This window comes from Rosa chinensis, chromosome 5, assembly GCF_002994745.2.
Source record: "Rosa chinensis cultivar Old Blush chromosome 5, RchiOBHm-V2, whole genome shotgun sequence".
NCBI classification, from domain to species: domain Eukaryota; kingdom Viridiplantae; phylum Streptophyta; class Magnoliopsida; order Rosales; family Rosaceae; genus Rosa; species Rosa chinensis.
Window position 1 is genome coordinate 81,994,177 of NC_037092.1, and position 17,825 is coordinate 82,012,001.

Genomic DNA, 17,825 nt, shown 5'->3' on the forward strand with positions numbered 1-17,825 from the left:
ACTTGTCCATGGACTTCGCTTTGGAAACTTTGATACATCACAGATGTTTTCGACATCTGCAGTGAGAAGCCACCAAGCTGTTGCAAAGTATACAGTTGAAGCAACTAGTGTTCCAGCCAACTAAAATGTAGGAAAATGAGGAATAGATAAAGTGATTATAACTTTTTATCAGACATAGCCTCACATAGGACAACCATATTCTTGACGTACTCTGACAACATTTTGACTACTTTGAGTTTGAGTGCTCGTGAGATGAGTACTTCCTCTTTCCATTAGGGGTTAATAATGCTCTAGTTGCATCTACTGCTCAACTTGCGGCTAGTGCAGTAAGTGGATTAGTGCACTTAGTTGATAATATTGTAATTCTTGCATTTGAGCCTACTCGTACAAATGTTGGAACTAGTATGGATAATGAGAATTTATCTCTTCCAATTTGGCATGACATGGTTGGCAAGCAGCATGTTGTAGAGAGCCTTTTCCATATGAGGTGACGAAGTTTCAAAGATGATAAGTTTTGTGAGTACACTATAATTAAGCAACTGAAGAAGAAATCAAGTGAATCAGATACTCCTGCTAAGAAGTTTCAAGTTAGATACCCTTCGAGGAATATGGCGCCCAACGTGAAGGTTAATTTTTTCTTTTTCTAGTATTTTTTTTTTTTTTTGAGAATTTTCTCTTAATTTCCTATGTTGCTCTGATTTCTTTATTTGGTATTAGTCATTCAATCCTGTTTTTGTTCGAGGGGTTTCAGTTTTAATGTTTTGCCCTATTTTTGTTTCTCTTAATAAACTTTACTCGCTTTGTTGAGTTTCATTAATAATAACTAGACTCCAATCATACTCTATGGGTCTGGATAATTACGTGGGAAGTTATTCCATAGAATGTTGAGAAAATTGCTGCACATATTTTGTTTTTGATTTTTGATTTTTTTTGTTAAATTTTTTTCGTTTTTCTTTTATTTGTGCATTGACCATTTTGTTTTTTTTTTTTTAATATTCAGTTCAAATGTTTTTTAATATTTGAGGGATATTTTGGTAAAATTTTTCTGTTTTGGCAGACAAACTCTCTTCTCTTAATAATAGTATAGATAATAATAATAAAACTCAACATGTTATAGAGCTTAGTGCCTCAATCATTACACGTCCACAACGAAATGCATGATTTAGGCCTTTTATGCATAACCACGCTGAAAATGTCACATCAATGCTTGTCTTTAGATATCGAGGATAAATCAACTCTGTAAACTACGCACCCACGAGCAAACCCGAAATTGATATCGATGTGACATCAATGTTTAAATACTCTAGAAGTAATCCAATTATGATGTAACCTTCTTTGCTTTTGCTTAATTTTCATTAACATCACCAGACTTAGGTATGACAAATAGATCTCAATGCATTGTATTAGAAACCAAACTGTTGCGGTCCATCGGTTCTTAGATCATCTGCACATAGACAAGCATCATGAACCGAAAAGGTTGCACAGAAGTAAGGTCTAAACTTCTTCTGTTTTTTTAGAATAGATACCCTTTATTAGTCCATAAAAATAGACTACATTTTGTCTGGTTATGGAACTACTGCCAGGAATATTAGACATGTTAATTACTGGACTATCATCCTCGATGAAACACATGAGCCAAGAAGGCCCAACTCCGAACAGGCCTGAGTTGATTCCACTCAGAAATGGGCCGCACTGTTAATCAACCAGGACTTCGGCCCAAGTAATATCAACAGGCCCAATTTCCTCTTCTTTTTTTTCTCTCTCTCCCTCTCTCTCTTCCCTAAAACCCTGAACCTCAATTAAATTTTGCAATGGCCTCCCTCTCTTCCTCTGCAAAACCCTAAACCCAAAATCAATACCAGAGCCTATCTGTCTTCGTCTGAGCTCTGTAAAGAGAAATTGGCAGTGAAGAAGCCAAAACGATGTCGTCCAGTAACGAAAATACGACCTCAAGCTCTGGGTCTGAGCAATCAGATTCTAGAAACGACACACTGGATTTCATAGAGAAGCTCTCAGATGTGCCAATGGGGAAGCTACCTCCACACATCGATTTCCAGAGGACACGTGTCGATTGCAAGGCTGATGCTCCCATTCACGTAAAGTTACCTCCTTTCTTTCTCATTTGTACAGTTTTGCAGTAATTATCTACAACCCCATGATTTGTCTGAGCTCAATTTTGTGTTGTTTGACGAGGAAGTTGGTACCTTTTTTGGGTTTGGTTTGATTTTTTTTTTGTTTTTTGTTGGGTTGTTTTTGATTTTGGGTTTTTGCAGACTGATACGTTTCAATACTCTGGTGCTTATGCATCGATGGGAGTGGATAATAGCTTGTTGGATAGCTTCTCGAGCAACTTTAGAGTTGAGGTGATTCGTCTCGAAAAGGATGAAATGGAGTTTGATATGATTGGTATTGATCCGGCTATTGCCAATGCGTTCAGGAGGATCCTCATAGCTGAGGTTTGTGTTTTGCTTTTTCAAAGATAATCGAAATTCGTGAGTCGTGATGAGAATTCACAGTAGTTTAGTATTGTATATTGAGTGCATTCTGTAGTTTGGTGAAGAAAAAAAGAAGTTGTACGATCATTTTGTATACTCTTGCTTTATCTTGTATGATCATTACAAGTTTTCCTTCTTTGAGTAAAAACAGAAACAGAACATAAGCTGTTTGACTATATGTAAGGTTTTTGTAGTCTAATAGATCAATGAAGGGTTGATGTCAGTGTTGCCTATTAAAGAAAATTATGTTCTCATCACTTCATTTTTTTTTAATTGTTAATGTGGTTTAAGGGAAAAAAAACTTGCTTGATATTTTATTTTTCCCTTCTAGACCATTCTGACCTTATTTTGAAATATGTATCTGCTTCTCTTAGTTTTTCACCAATTCTAGGATGAATCTTAAGTGTGAGTTTCAGTACTGCTTTGGAGTTGGAAGAATATATATATATATATCAATGATGATCCTAAGTTTTTTTAGTTGATACAAGTGTAGGTTCCCACGATGGCTATTGAAAGAGTTCTTATTGCAAATAATACATCAGTAATCCAAGATGAAGTCCTTTCCCACAGATTGGGTCTTATTCCAATCAAGGCTGATCCAAGATTGTTTGAATTTACAGGTTTGTTTGATATTTCTTTTGTTTCTTATTAAAATAAATTCTGTTTTGTTGATGCTCTCTATAATATTTTGGTGTTGAGTTTTTCCCCTTCATTTGTTCTTGTTAGAAAATAATGCGGCAAATGAAAAGAACACCATTGTTTTTGGGCTCAAAGTGAGGTGTGAAAAACAAGGTAAACGAAAGGGACCAAAACGGGAGGGGCAAGAACAAGATGGACAAACACGTATCACAGGTATACTTCCTGTTCTTTATAGGTGACCTAAAAGTACTTGTGTTTTCCTCACATGTTTATAAATCTTTTGTGGATTATTTTCTTCATGTTATGAAAATTTTGTAATTTGTGAAACAGTCAAGTCAAAAGATTTGGTTTGGTTGCCAAATGGGAGTAACTTTGCCTTGGAATCAGAAGGTTCAAGTTCAAATTCATCCTCAAAACCAAAAACCTACACATCATTTACTTGCAGCCAGGATTCCCTGCCAGAATTTTCATCCAATCCAGTTGGTCCGACAGATGGAGATATTACAATTGCTAGACTAGGCCCTGGCCAGGTAACCCTTTTACCTGTTTTATAGGTCTAGCTATTCCTCAAAAGGCATAGATATTACTTTTGTTATGTAAGGCCAAGTATTGAAGCTGCAGCAATTGACTCCAGATATTGTTTGACTGAATGTGACTGCAAGTTACTTCAAAAGAGCGAGGGTAGTATGATTTATACTGTAAATTGTCAAGTGGTATTTTGAGTATTGATCCTGGAGCCATTGACTCCAATTGTTGTTTGATTAATGTAACTGCAAGTTAGACAAGAACAGTTTGATTTGAATAACAAATAGTATTATTTCATCAGAGGCTAGTTGGAGCTACCGGCTCCAATTAGTTTTTGACTGAAATATAGATGTAGAAGATTAATCCTAGCATCAGTGGTGGAGATTGGGGTGGTCACTCAAGAGGGTAGGCCAAAAAGACTAGTTCAGGATTTTTTATCATTCTAATTGTTAGTGTCATTATTTCAAAAAAAAAAAAAGTTTCATCATGTTTAGTAAGAAATGTCAGGTCCATTGTTTGCTCCCATAGTTCCATTGTAGCTAGGTATTTTCTAGAGTTTCCTGTCTCCTAGACATTGTAGGCAGCAGCCCCCAGTTTCGAGCCCAGGTCTATAAAGCCAATCTGGGGGATTCCTGGTTATGTTCTTTCTAGTAGTGAAGAATTTTATTGTATTGTTCTTTCTTCTTTGAACTGACATTACGTACCTCTTCTTAGGAAATTGAACTGGAAGCACTTGCTGTTAAGGGCATTGGCAAAACACATGCAAAATGGTCCCCAGTTGCCCCTGCTTGGTATAGGATGCTTCCGGAGGTATAAGGGGATGTGATATTATGTGATTGCCTCTAGAATTAAAGATTATTCAGAATAATAAACTTTTGGTTTTTGTTTAGGTTATCATTCTGAAAGATATTGAAGATGAGCTGGCTGAGAAACTTGTGGCAACATGCCCAGTCAAGGTGTTTGATATTGAAGACATTGGCAATGGTAACATGAGTTTCCTATTATGCATTTCTTCTCCCATTGTTTAAGAATACAATTATGTGTTTTTGTCCCATTATTTCAATCCTTACAAGCATTACCTGTTAGATTTGTACTTGTTTAGATTACATTTTTTTCTTTTTTCTGTTTGTTCATTGGCTTGATCAAGTATTTGTTTGCTTATCAGGTAAAAAAAGGGCTACTGTAGCTAGACCACGAAAATGCACACTGTGTAGGGAGTGCATCAGAGAAGGGAAGGGATGGGAGGATTCTTTGTCATTACGACGTGTCAAGGATCATTTCATTTGTAAGTACTATGTGTTTTTTTACTAAAATGAAATTGATATAATCTACTTGATTTCTGGTTATTGATGGGTGTTCTAAAACGGCTTATTCCTAAATAGTTTCAGTTTTGATGTTTGATTTGTATATGATTACTCAAAATAGAAATTGTCTGACTTCAATACTTGGATTCTAATTTCAGTCAACTTCTTTGTATTGCCTTAGCCTTTTTCAATCAACCATCTGATCCCAGAGACATGGGTATTTGATGATTGATTCCAAATCGCTTGAAATACAGTTAATTGGCTAACACACTAACCCACATCAAAGGCCATCAATTGATTTGCTTTTTGCATTTGACAAGAGGATATAGTACTAGGCTTGATGATTTAGTTATGATTTATGAATCTGTAGAAGTCAGAAATTGGATTGATGATTAGTTAGGAACTTGGCTTTCTTCAAAATCATGTAAGCAGATAATATTTGAGGAGTCATGTAGATCCTCTACGAGGAAGAAGTATCAATGTACATAATTTGTTTCTATGGCTGTTTTCAGAGTTCTAACTCATTTTTCACTCACAGTTACTATTGAATCAACTGGGGTATTACCACCTGAAGTGCTATTTACTGAGGCTGTGAAGATACTGCAAGACAAGTGTGAACGTGCTATTACTGATCTTTGTTGATCATGCCTGTATTTCTTTTGTGTAGACGGAAACTGAAGCAAGAAAAAACTGATTATATTCTGATGAGATCAAAAGTCCACTGCTTTTAACATTTATCTATTTTCCATTTATGATTTTTTATACATCCCAAAGGCTGCAGACGCCATATCCATCTCTGATGAAAGAATAGGGCAATTTTTCTAGTTTCAGCACAACAACATAGTAAAAGGAATTAAAGCAGACAATGAATCCAATAAAAAAAATATGAATTATTCTCTCATTAATAGAACAAAGTAAATTAGATCGTTTTATCAACAGAAGTGTGGTCGTCAGCATTGTGTTTTCCTATGAGGAAAAACTCATCAATGGAAGCGGGTGCAAAGCTTTAATTTGATAAAAATCTTGAAACAGAGGTTGTATAAGCTTGAGATATAACATAGCAAACATAGCTCGTTTGTAAGTTATCAAAATGCTTCAAGAACATTCACAAAATCTTAGATGAAACTGATTAACGTCTTTTACCACACATGGTATGAAAACAACGGGGTCTGCATATAATTACTCGACCTCACGAGTAAACATAACAAAAGTTGAGGATAATGTGTAGCATACCGCGGGGTTTAGCCTAATTCTGGGGTCAAACACCTCAACTTTTGAGTACAGCTTCTGAAAATTCATCCTATATTCCTATATATTGGAGGAGGTTGGTATATGCTGAGAGTTAATAATACAATACTCGAGTATAAGGTAAAGCATCGATCTGTTTCATGTTAATTTATGGCTTTCTCAAGCAAAGCATTGATCTGCTCCGTTTCTTGCACCAAGTGCTTTGTTGGTTCTCATCTTTATTTGAATAGTTCAACGAGATTCATTCATTTAAGTTCTGATAGGCCAATGGCATGATTTCATTTCATTGATCTCATATTCCAGAAAGATCAAAGATCATACGTACGTACACATATGCATGTATGTGCCTCAGTACATATCTCACATTTGCATGCATGCAGTCACTTTAAAATATGCATGCATGTTACAAGTGTTGATATATATAGAAAAAATTCTGATAGGAATGAACTTCTTCTACCTTAATAGAGATGTAAGTACGCGCTATCCATGCACATGCATGCTTCTATATATTATGCGAGAAGGAAACTAAGAACCTAACTTAGCGTCTCAGTTAGTTTTTTTTTATTGATAAGGTATCAGTTGGAAATGAAGAACCTCATTTTGCTTTAATATTCACTTTGTCCTTGTCAACATCATTGTGGACGTAGAGGGACGATGCCACAATGCTATATATTGAGGCCTCCCTAGATCTAATTCCTTCATCGAATGTCTTTGCTGTTCTCTCTTCTATCAAATACTAGAATAACATCTCTTCGCTCTCAGTCTCTATCATTGGTAAACAAAACTCTGAAAATTGTATCAAGTTTTCGTTTTCAATTGATATTCCTCTATATAGATTTGTTATGATTTTATTTAAAACACGTACTCAACTCTTGCATGGATCCCTATTTGCTGCATCAAATTGACCCACTCTTTGTTTCAGCCAGGAGAAATGACATTGCAATTTATTTACAGGTGAGAAGAAAATGTCGATCCCGCCGAATTCACTATGGAGAGGATGTGCAGCAAACTTCCCTCAACCTGTCGATGAAGACGACGTGCGTGCAGCTCAATTTTTGGTGGAAACTGTTTATTACTTTAATTGCCATATTGCAGATCCCCTTCTGGCTGACATCGAATACAGTAGCAGCAGTGGATAAGGAGACATACTCCACCATGTGTTCCACTGGGATCTTACTCCCTGTCATGAGGTCTTTCAACATGGCTTCCAAGCAAGGCGTCAAGATAACACTCCCGACGAGGTCTACTACAATCTGGCTCACTACATCCGTCAGGGAGGTAGGCCTCTTGATTCCCGACGACCCACCACCCACACCTTCATTAGCACCACGCTCGACAGTGCATGGCATCCCACCGTCACTGAGACTATGAGCGAAGTATGTCGTTACGAGATATACGTTCCAGGTGGCATTTGGGTTGCTCAGACTCTTGGTGATGATCATAATGCCAAAGACCAAGACGAGGTGTGCTTTGTTGCTGGCATTGCCCCTCAATACATTCGGTCTGCTCAACGCTTCAAGCTCACTTCTGGAGGGGCGGTAAGTACCCCCTTACACATTTATTACGTCAGTATTTCTCAATTTGTATCCATTTGAATAATAATATATATAGTTCAAATTAAGTGAAAATTAATTGAGGGCTTACATACATTACAACACTTGACTTGCAGATCACGGGAAAGACTAGATGATATATTAGGATTTAGGAGTAAATAAGAACTTCAATACACAATCGCATCCACCACGGCTTCTCAACATTCGGGGCCCAATATTTGATCATCAGAATACAAATAATATGAGCGAGCCTCTAACTATTAGAATTTACCAACCCTCCGTGCGAGATAAAAGAGAAGCCAACTCTACCACTACCACCGATTGGTATGCTGGCAATGTGGCTAACTGTGGGAGCTACATAACTGCTGCACTCCGTTCGTCTCGTGCAAATGAAGCATAACCATTCATGAAGAGCGAGCATCTGCTATTGAACTATGCTTCTGACATGCCAGACCACAAGGTGGTGCCGCTTCTTATCAGCAATGGGTATCTATCCCTCGCGGGCAAAGCCTTTGCATGCAGAGCATGGAATAGACTGTGCTTTTGGGTCTCATGATGGAGATGAAGCCTTCCTCTTCTCTGGGAATCTCTGCGCACCGATTAATTACTCACCAGGCACCCTAAAGGGCTTAATCACCAAACCCCTGATGACCATCACTGCCATGTTCCCCTTCTTGAAAAAGAGGGAGTTTAAGAGCAGCATAGACGCCGCGTTTGAGTCAACGAGAAAATATGAAGCGTATCTCTTCAAAGACGACCGGTATGCTCTTATAAACTACGGTTCTGAACTTCTGATAATCCCCGCCTCATCCACGTCAAGCTCATGGCTGACGGCTTCCCCGGTTTGAAAAACACCATCTTTAAAAGTGGAATTGATGCAGCGTTTGCTTCGCACAGGACTGATGAGCCACACCTATTCAAAGGTGATTCCTGCGCACTTTTCAACACCACAAATGGCAACATCATTGGTGGAGTGAAGAAAATAGTTTCCAATTGGCCCTCTTTGCAACCCATCTTGCCTCGCAAAAATCGTGGACTTGAGGTCGTTCCCAAGGTTGACCTCGAACTCAAATGTTCGATTCTGTAATTAGGGAAATTATAACATGGTCCCGGACCTCACCTCTTTGCAACCCTTCCTGAAATTAATTATGATTATATATCATTAGGATATAACTTGATTATCTAATTAATAATCATTATGTATTTATTGGTTTTCTAAATGTACAAGGTTGTATGTGTTTGTTGGCGTGATGGACTTGGGTTGTCCCCTAGCCTATGTTTCACCACATATCTGATCGATGTATATGCTTGTAATTTGTTGGGTCTCAAGGCAGTGTCTTGGGCTTCTGTATTCTAAATATTAATGAAAACATGACTGCCAAAGAAGAAGAAAGGATTACTGCTTGTCCAAGTTGACTGCAACACGGGAGCGAACCCCAACTGGAATTTCGATCCAAATCTGCCTCATACTGGAAGGGCGTGCTTTCTCAGTATATTGAGAATTAAGAATTGTCATATCTTGGTGTTACTTACCACCATACCTTGTATTAGGTTGTGTAGTGATTACCAATGTTTTAAAACGCTAAGGCGTAGGCTGAGGCGTTTTCCGGTAAGCCTCAGTAAGGCGTTCGCTTTGAGGCATAAGACGTAAGTCTTACGTATAAATGACCTATATTGATATAATTATTACTCTTATATGACCTATAAATAACCAAGAATTAAAATATAACAATTTGGGCAACATATCAGTTATATATATATATATAAAAGTAGCTATCAACCGAAACCACACTATGCCAAAAAAGCTATCAGACAACAGAGTTCAGACGACAGAATGGTCAATTTCTGTCGTCTGAGTGTTTCAGACTAAACTCAGACGACACATAAATTAAATGTGTTGTCTGAATATAATGAGAAACCATGCTTGTTTCATTTTGAAGGTATGGTCAGACTCAGACGACACTTAAATGTCGTCTGAAAAGATGAAAATTTTCTTAGCAGAAAGTTTAGATTTCCCTCCAATAAGATTAAGTCTTTTTCCTCCCAAATGCCCAAACCCTATCGGTGACTAGTCAATGGAAAACTATTCAGACAACAGAGCCAAGAAATTCTGTTGTTTAAATAAGGTGAGTTTGACTTTTTTTTATTTTAAGTCTCTTTTGACATAGCACAAAACCTAGCTTCGTGTTTTTCATTCCCACAAACATTACCTCCATCTAAAACTCTCTTAGCAACCAGAAACTCGAAGCTCACAGCATCTGGAGGAAAACTTAGCCATCTATACCTCTCAAAAATCGGCCATCTCTCAAATCTAAGAATCCTTACCCAAAACGCGAAGAGAGGTGAGAGAACCCTATTTTCTGGGTTGCAAGTCAAAACGCGAAAAGCTCCGTCACTCTCTCTTCTGGGTTTTGTCGCTCCATCGCTCTCTCTCTCTTTTCTACACTCTCCGTTGGCCAGTCGCTCTCTCACTATTCGACAGGCTCTCTCTAGATCAGTCGATTGACTCGATTCTCAGTCTCTCTCTGGCCAGCTCTTTAGCTCTCCAGCTCGGAGGTAAACTCGATTCTCAGTCTTTCTGGGTTTTACTCTCAATCGAATTTATGGGTTTTAGTCTCACAATCTCACAATTTCTGGGTTCACACTTTTCAGGGCTTACTAGGTTTGATTTTGGGCTGGATTTCTGGGTTTGATTTTGGGTTGGGTTTCTGGGTTCAAGGCTTCAAGCTCGGTGATTCTTCAACCTCGAAGCTTGGTGATTCTTCATTCTTTAAGCTCGATTTCTGGGTTCAAGTGGTGATTCTTCAAGCTCGATTTCTGGGTTTTGGATTCGGTGTTTCTGCAAGCTCGGTGAGTCTTGTTAAGTTGCTGGGCATTGAGTGATTTCACTGATTTGAGTCATAATTGAAGTGATTCTGGCCTTCTGCAAGCTCGGTGAATGTTATAAACTTAATTGAATTGTAGTTGTGTATCTCATAGTCAAGCTTTGGATTTTGGACTGTGGTGTTCTGATTCATGATTGTTGGAGCTGTTTTGGACTTTGCTTACTGCATTGTTTTGAGATGATGATATTTGTCCTCTGTATCTATTTTGGATGGGAATTGAATTAGTTGATTAATTGAATTGCATCTGTTTTGGCCTCTGTGAATGGGAATTGTATCAATTGATTCATCTATTTTGCATGATTAGTGATTGATTACTGCCTATGCTCAGTTTTTAATTATGCTCTATTATGGACTTTTTGAGTTTTTGGTAATTCATTTAAGTTTTGAATTAGGCTCAGTTTTGGTAAACTGAATTGCATATATAGAAATGGTCAAATGGCTGATTTTGTTTTTGTTTTTCATAGAAATGGTCAATTGCATATATTGAATTAGGCTTAGTTTTTGTTTTTCATTCCCATTTGTTTTTCATCTCTAAGTTTGGTGTGGAGGGTTTCATTCCCATTTGTTTTTCATCTCTAAGTTTCACTATGTTATATTCTGACTAGTAAGAGTTAGCAATTGCTCACTGAACCTTGTTCTAATTTATCCTGGCACTTGTTCTTGAGGGTTTGGGCTTTCTGCTAATATGGCTCTTTAGTTGAAAGATATTGAAATTTGACATTGAGTGATAGAATTCATATAAAGCACCTACTGAGAGGGTTAAAAGCTGTTTTGTTAATCCTCTCAGATCGAAACAAGAATTCTTATATGGATAGATGCAAAAGTGTTCTGACTGGATAATTCATGCATTGGGTCTTCAAATTAGTAATTGAACTAAGAATCTGAACTTTTCTGTAATTTTCCCACTAATTTCCAACTCTTGTGAGTGTATTTTTGTCTTTTAAGATTTGTTCTGCCATCTATGCCGTCAAAGTTGTTGATGCTAATATCCCCTATGCACAGATTTCTTGCTTTATCAGTATTTTTTTTCTTTTGTTGGGTACATTTATATTGGGATATTCAAGTCATGCCATTACTCATTTTTTTCTTTCTTCATTAGCTTATTGCTGAGAAAATGCCAGAGTTGCTGGATTTTGATAAGGATCTTATTCATTTGGAAGCTGCCTCTAAGGTGAATTATATTGCTAGAATTGGCTCTTCCTGATGTTATTGTAACTTTAGTTAGTAATAGTACATAGCTGACCCAATAAATTTGTTGCTTCTTTAATTTGATCTTAACATCAAATAATCAGATTCCATTGAAAGCTTTAGCTGAAGAAATGCAAGCCGTGAGTAAAGGTCTTGAAAAGGTTGAGCAAGAACTTGCTGCTGCTGAAAACGACGGTGTAATCTCTTCTGGTTTTCGAAAGGTGAGAAATACGGAGGGGTTTCCTTTCGTAATTAAACATTATATACAAGAATTGAAAAAGCTATCCCCTTTCTGAATTGACTAAACTACAAATATATACTATCACTTGATTATTCGGTTAGCAATTAAAGTGTGATCAATACATCTTGTTCCTAGGCTGTGGATTCCTTGCCCACTCTCTGTACTATTCTCGTCTTTGCAGTGATAAAGTATTTGTTTCTTCTGAAAAGAAAAAATCAGAAAAAAGGAAAAAAATCAGAAAAAAGGTCATTCAATACATCTTGTTTCTGATTAGGCATAATGGGAGTCTACTCAGCCAATTTATACTAAATGGGTTGATGGTGAGGATAAGATTTCCCTTGCCTAATATGTTTGGATTTTTAATGCTTATTATAACTATACTAGCTGCAGTCCATTCCTTTGCTGCGATCAAAATAACTTGTTTGTGATCAAAATTCAAAAGCTTACAGAAAGATTCCATTAAAGTATGTTGGTTCAGTTATAAGGGATTTAAATTGATGAGAAAATTTCATCTTCTAAAGGAGAGGATCATGGAATGGAAAAAGAAGTATTTTGGGGTGGAAATGGAAAAGGAAGTGGAGGAGAAAATCAAGGAGATGAATTTGTGTCTTCATGAGGGTTGGGTTTTATTTTTGCTCTTCGTCTTCAATTTGTGTCTCAATCTATATGGGTTGGGTTTTATCAAATTCGATTTTGTTCTTTACATATGACTAATTTGGGGTTTTGGTGATGCAGGGGTTTACGATTTTCATATTGGGTTTGTCTTGAAGGAGAAGGAAGGCGATTTTTGGATTTGTGTTGAGGAGAGCAGGAGAGCTGCAGGTCAGATACTGAAATACCACCTATGAGGTCTTTTTTTTTTTTTTTTTTTATCCCAGAAAATGTGTCAGTTTATGATTCACTTTTAGATGTGGATGTCTTGCACTGCTTATAAAGATGTGATCTTTATATGAAGGTTGTTTTGATTCGTGCTTCAATAGAGCAAACGATTTATGACTTGCAATAAGAAATGCCATTGTTTGCTGCAAGTTGATTTGCTAGAGAGATGATAGCTTTTGCTTCAAAATGTAGATTTGCCTATGCTATGTTTTTAAAAAAACGTAAGAATGTAAAACATTAGAAAAGAAAAATTATAGTTGCAAGTAAATTTTCGATGGGAAAGAGGCAAAGAACTAGTATTTCTATTCCCTAAAACTGATCAACGAATAAGTTTATATGTGTAATTAATCCTCTTAGAATAAATACCTTTCCTTTTTCATTTTTTTTTGTAACTTAGAGGAAGTATTAAAACTATGCAGTTTCGAATAATAGTGCATACGTATTAAGGTTTGTACTTGATCATAAGTCTACAATCAGGAAACGGTTTAATCAAGAACAGAACACTGGACGAATAGCCCATTTTCTAGGTTCCTCTGGAATTTTAAAAAACATTTGGAAGTATTGAACTATCCTCAATCTAAAGACCTATATATTGAGATCTCCAGTACGTATCCTCAACTTTTCCAATATCTTCATTGTTGATAATCATTTTTTTTATAAGATTGTTGATTATCAGTTGATCCCACTGTTGTAGGAGAGCATTGGTGGCAGTCAGATAGGCTCTGCAAATCAAGGTAGTCCATACAAATTGGTTGATATGATCTGGTATTAATATTTGAAAATTTTGATTAATGTTTTGTTGATACTCAGTAATCCAATGTTTTGCTGAACAAGTAACAAGCAACAAGAAATCTCATCACTTTTGTTCTTGCTTTTTTCCATTTTTTGCTGATACTCAGTAATCCAGGGTTTTTCCACCTATACTGATTTGAAGTGCAATTTTGTTTTCATTCAAGACCTTGGTTCACAAAAAAAAAAAAAACCTTTACTTTTCTAAGATCTTTGTTATTTGTGACTATATAGATTAGATTGCAGCAGAAAATAATTAGAATGCCACAAAAAGAGCTAATCAATTGATACTCCTCGAGCATAGCTTAAAGTATTGGGTACATTTTAGTTTAGTTTTGTGTATGATCAGCATGATGCCACTGCAAGTAAGGGTATGATCATATTTGAATTGTGTGTTTGCTTTTGTAAAAATTTTGGTACTACTAGATTTGTTATTCTCTATTGCACATAACTTTTAATACCATTCTATAGTTGTCACTATACTGTAAAAGTATGATAGCTGAATTGGTTTCAAAGTATTATTTCTTTTATAACATATTCAGCACCTGTTTCCTCTTCCTTTTTTTTTTTGTTTTTTTTTTGCTTTCTCTAATAACTACTTACTTGCATTATTATTCATTATTGACAGGTGATACCCACAATGGCAATCGTTTGAATACGAGATATCCAGCCTTTACAGACTGACCTACAAATCAAAGGGCGAGTCTGCAAGGTGTGGAGAGTGAAGAAATACAGACCTGTTCCTAGAAACAATGGTCTTCAGTTTGTTTTAGTTAATGAGAAGGTAATAGCTACCATTCCCTTCACAATCTAATTATAGCAGCAACTCATTATCATACCTCAACAATTATCATCATTCAGCTAACAGATACTTTTTATGTCCCATTTCTCTTACACAGAACGAGGGAATCCAAGGATCTTTTCTAGAAGCATACTACACCACAATAAGGACTGGTATAATAATCTGAAGTTTACCTTATCTATTCGAAATGAGATGGTACTTACTGTTTCAATCGGTTTCTAATATAACTTTTACTTGCCCAAGTTATTTCAGGTAATTGATAATAACTTTTACTTGGTGAAATTAAAAGCATGCCTCCAGAGTTTTTGTTGTATCTTTAGGATTATTTGTGATAAATAAAGACAGCAATGTATGAAGTGCTTAAAGCTGTTGACTATGAGTATGCATATAAACTTTGTTAATTTTCGCTTCTTTTACTTGCTACCTATTTACCAATTTCTTTCTCTCTCGTTCTGTTGGTATCATATGCCAAAGCTATTCATGTGTTATTTGATGTGCAGATGTTTGAGTTCTGTACTTCTGTATATATGTTTTTTTTTTGGGTCCAGGGCATAAATGAAAAAAATCTAAGAGAAGATTTGCATTTGTTGCTTTAAAGCGGTTTCCCTTAACATGATCTCTCCTTCAAAAGAGAAGAACATAGTGAAACTAATCCATATTAATAGTCTGTGAACTCTATGTAGCATGTTTCAATGAAATGATCAATTTTGATTAAACATTAAAACTAATATACATTAATAGTCTCTTTGAATCTGCACTACTGGTTACAAATTTAGTCTCTTTGAATCTGCACTACTGGTTACTAATATATATAAATATCAACTCCTTCCAATTCTGATTAATGTTGTGAAACATATCCATTCACATTAATTTGTATTTTTTTAATACTTGCAGTGGGAAAGGAAAGCAAATCACTTCTACACACAAAAAGACATTGATCAGGTCCGGGCCGAGTGGGCAAAGTATGTCAGCCAATTTCAACAAAGCTAGTGTGTCGAGAAGATTCTAATTTTGGACATGCATCATCTATAACCCATATTAACTAGTTATGCAGTTGGTCTGAGTATCTATTTTTGGCCTGCAAGTACAGTTTATGATCAGTAGTATGAGATATCAATGTTTTTTGGGTTACATTTGTTGATCATGCCAACTGCTATGGGTTATTGAAGTGATGTTTATTAAGTTTAGCTCCATGATGGATGTATGTATAGCTGCAGGAACAGATTGATCAAATATTAGTATTTTTGTGAATGGATTTCATATTTGATGAATGCATTGTGTTGTTCCCAGATTTACATGATTATGGCACAACAGGGATACGAGTATGACATCTGGAATAGAAAGCAACAACAAAATAATGTTGTTGGACGCGTCAAAAGAGCAACAGAAACAAGAAAAAATGTGTTCATATTTGGACACTCAAACAATAGATAATTGTCGTCTTCATGTCAAAACAAAGACAGAGTCGAAAATGAAACAACATTTAACCGTCGCTCAAATTAGCTTCAAGCAACAAATAATTGTCCTGTCTGTGCTCTTCAACCTTCAGTTAACTGTTGTAGAGTATAAACCACAACAATAGATAAATGTAACCTTAACAACTTTTAAATCACACTTAATTGTAATTCCAAGTTATATGCCACAACATATAACTATTACTATAAGTTAATAAAAACCACAGACAACTGTTATTTATATTCCCTTTAAACGTCATTTAACTGTCATCTGTGACTAAAATCAAACGGTAAATAAATGTAGTATTAACTAAGTTCAATGTGCACTTATCTGTGACTATAATGCATATAAAACAACATATAAATGTTATCGTAGACGACTAAAGACGATAGATAATTGTATTATGAACTGAATAAGAATGATAGTTAACTGTTATTGAACTAGAATAAAACAACACTTAACTGTTATTATAAGTCCATTCAGACCACAGAAATTATAAGGAACTGTTATTTGTTTTTAGTTCACACGACATTTATCTGTCGTTTGAATTCACTAGCCTCATGTCTCGATTTCATCAGACAACAGAAGACCTAACAAATTTCTGTAGTCTGATAAATAAGACGACAGAGGAAATCTGTCGTCTGATGCCCCAAGAGACGGCACCGTACTAGACAACAGAAATTTTTTTAATCAGACGACAGATCTCCTCTGTCGTCTGATTGATTTTCTGGCATAGTGCCAGCACAACAATCACCAGCCCATACCTTTTCAGAAACATAACAATCTGGAAACAAGTCAGTGCATTCAAGCAATGATACAATCATACAAAGCAAGTCTATGCATTCAGTCAATGATCTTGGCAAAGAGTCAATTGAAATCTGGGCAGCGAATTTGAAGAACACCAAACAACATATATGCATTCAGTCAATGATACAAAGCAATTCCGAATGAGTTGTAAATCACCTTAATACAACAGTTCAGCCCCGGTCTTTTCAACTCCCTGATTCAAATATGAATCACGTTTGGTCTTATGATGATCACTAATCTTCAGATGAATGGGTTCTAAGATTTAGTATTTCCTGCAACAAATTGAGATGGCTCATGTTAACCACTCTAGGCTATCAGTCTATCACTATCCTATCCTTAATTGTAACAGACTAACAATCAACAATCTTATATGCACAAAGCAAAGCCTAAACATTCAGAGTATGAAAATCAATTGGAATCATACCTTCAAATCTTTAAACATTCCTGCGAATCGAACTCCAAGTCTCCAACAATCGAACTCCAAGTGCGAAAGTAGTCTCTGTTAAAGCCAAATCATTCAGAAAACTAATGGGTTCAAAGAGATTTGTATGATCTTGCAGTCTTGCTGCCTTCTGGAAGTTCGGCGCCTTTCACCCCTTGGTCACCGCCTCAGAAGCCTTGTCGCCTTATCAACGAAACTCACTCAATTTAAGGGCTGATTTCCGCTTTTTAAGCCTCAGGCGCGTTTTTTAATTCATTGGTGATTACCACCATGCTTAGTTAGTATATACTGTTGATGTAACTAGTCTAATTATAGAGAATGGTCATTAGGAAAAATATGGTGATAGGTATGGGCTTGTTAGGAGAAGGTGTGTTGTACCTCTCCTTATATATGTGTAGCCTTACCTCTTGGAAAAATATATAGAAAATCATCTTAACCATTTCTTCATGGTATCAGAGCAGGATCCATTTCCAGCTTGACTCCTTCTCTTGTGTTGTGTCTGAAACATGGCTGAGGGAGATAGCTCCATTTCCTCTTCCTCTACACCCAGAATTTCTGAGAGTGATTTAAACC

The 17,825-nt window shown here is 36.3% G+C and overlaps 3 protein-coding genes and 1 long non-coding RNA gene across 6 annotated transcripts; all 4 read left to right on the forward strand.

Annotated features, from left to right (window-relative positions):
• The first annotated feature begins 1,794 nt into the window (after window positions 1-1,794).
• Window positions 1,795-5,716, forward strand: LOC112165936 (DNA-directed RNA polymerases I and III subunit rpac1). The gene is made up of 9 exons (XM_024302646.2): window positions 1,795-2,096; window positions 2,274-2,456; window positions 2,989-3,115; window positions 3,222-3,347; window positions 3,465-3,664; window positions 4,374-4,469; window positions 4,550-4,643; window positions 4,825-4,944; window positions 5,502-5,716. The coding sequence occupies exons 1-9, from the start codon at window positions 1,923-1,925 to the stop codon at window positions 5,603-5,605; spliced, it is 1,224 nt and encodes a 407-aa protein (XP_024158414.1). The 5' UTR covers window positions 1,795-1,922; the 3' UTR covers window positions 5,606-5,716.
• A 1,862-nt stretch (window positions 5,717-7,578) lies between these two features.
• On the forward strand, window positions 7,579-8,612 carry LOC112164250 (albumin-2). The gene is made up of 2 exons (XM_024300474.1): window positions 7,579-7,749; window positions 8,217-8,612. The coding sequence occupies exons 1-2, from the start codon at window positions 7,579-7,581 to the stop codon at window positions 8,610-8,612; spliced, it is 567 nt and encodes a 188-aa protein (XP_024156242.1).
• A 1,868-nt stretch (window positions 8,613-10,480) lies between these two features.
• Window positions 10,481-12,816, forward strand: LOC121053160. The gene is made up of 4 exons (XM_040519753.1): window positions 10,481-10,614; window positions 11,749-11,820; window positions 11,942-12,058; window positions 12,600-12,816. Exons 2-4 carry the CDS (start codon window positions 11,764-11,766, stop codon window positions 12,786-12,788), a joined length of 363 nt encoding a protein of 120 aa, XP_040375687.1. The 5' UTR covers window positions 10,481-10,614; window positions 11,749-11,763; the 3' UTR covers window positions 12,789-12,816.
• A 793-nt stretch (window positions 12,817-13,609) lies between these two features.
• On the forward strand, window positions 13,610-15,843 carry LOC112168432. 3 transcript variants are annotated; one of them, XR_005800769.1, is made up of 4 exons: window positions 13,610-13,691; window positions 14,375-14,530; window positions 14,646-14,700; window positions 15,443-15,843. It is a non-coding gene; the product is annotated as an uncharacterized LOC112168432 (long non-coding RNA). The 3 variants fall into 3 exon arrangements; XR_002924233.2 differs by lacking the exon at window positions 13,610-13,691 and having other exon boundaries at window positions 14,075-14,530; window positions 14,646-14,743; XR_005800768.1 differs by lacking the exon at window positions 13,610-13,691 and having other exon boundaries at window positions 14,075-14,530.
• The last annotated feature ends 1,982 nt before the right edge of the window (window positions 15,844-17,825 follow it).

Excerpts from the sequence above, each read along its gene's own strand:
- LOC112165936 (XM_024302646.2), top strand. The coding sequence starts at position 1,923 with ATGTCGTCCAGTAACGAAAATACGACCTCAAGCTCTGGGTCTGAGCAA. Across the intron at positions 3,116-3,221 it reads AAGATTGTTTGAATTTACAG|AAAATAATGCGGCAAATGAA; the intron begins GTTTGTTTGATA and ends TGTTCTTGTTAG. Across the intron at positions 3,348-3,464 it reads TGGACAAACACGTATCACAG|TCAAGTCAAAAGATTTGGTT; the intron begins GTATACTTCCTG and ends TTTGTGAAACAG.
- LOC112164250 (XM_024300474.1), top strand. The coding sequence starts at position 7,579 with ATGAGCGAAGTATGTCGTTACGAGATATACGTTCCAGGTGGCATTTGG. Across the intron at positions 7,750-8,216 it reads AGCTCACTTCTGGAGGGGCG|ACCACAAGGTGGTGCCGCTT; the intron begins GTAAGTACCCCC and ends CTGACATGCCAG.
- LOC121053160 (XM_040519753.1), top strand. The coding sequence starts at position 11,764 with ATGCCAGAGTTGCTGGATTTTGATAAGGATCTTATTCATTTGGAAGCT. Across the intron at positions 11,821-11,941 it reads ATTTGGAAGCTGCCTCTAAG|ATTCCATTGAAAGCTTTAGC; the intron begins GTGAATTATATT and ends TCAAATAATCAG. Across the intron at positions 12,059-12,599 it reads TCTCTTCTGGTTTTCGAAAG|GAGAGGATCATGGAATGGAA; the intron begins GTGAGAAATACG and ends CATCTTCTAAAG.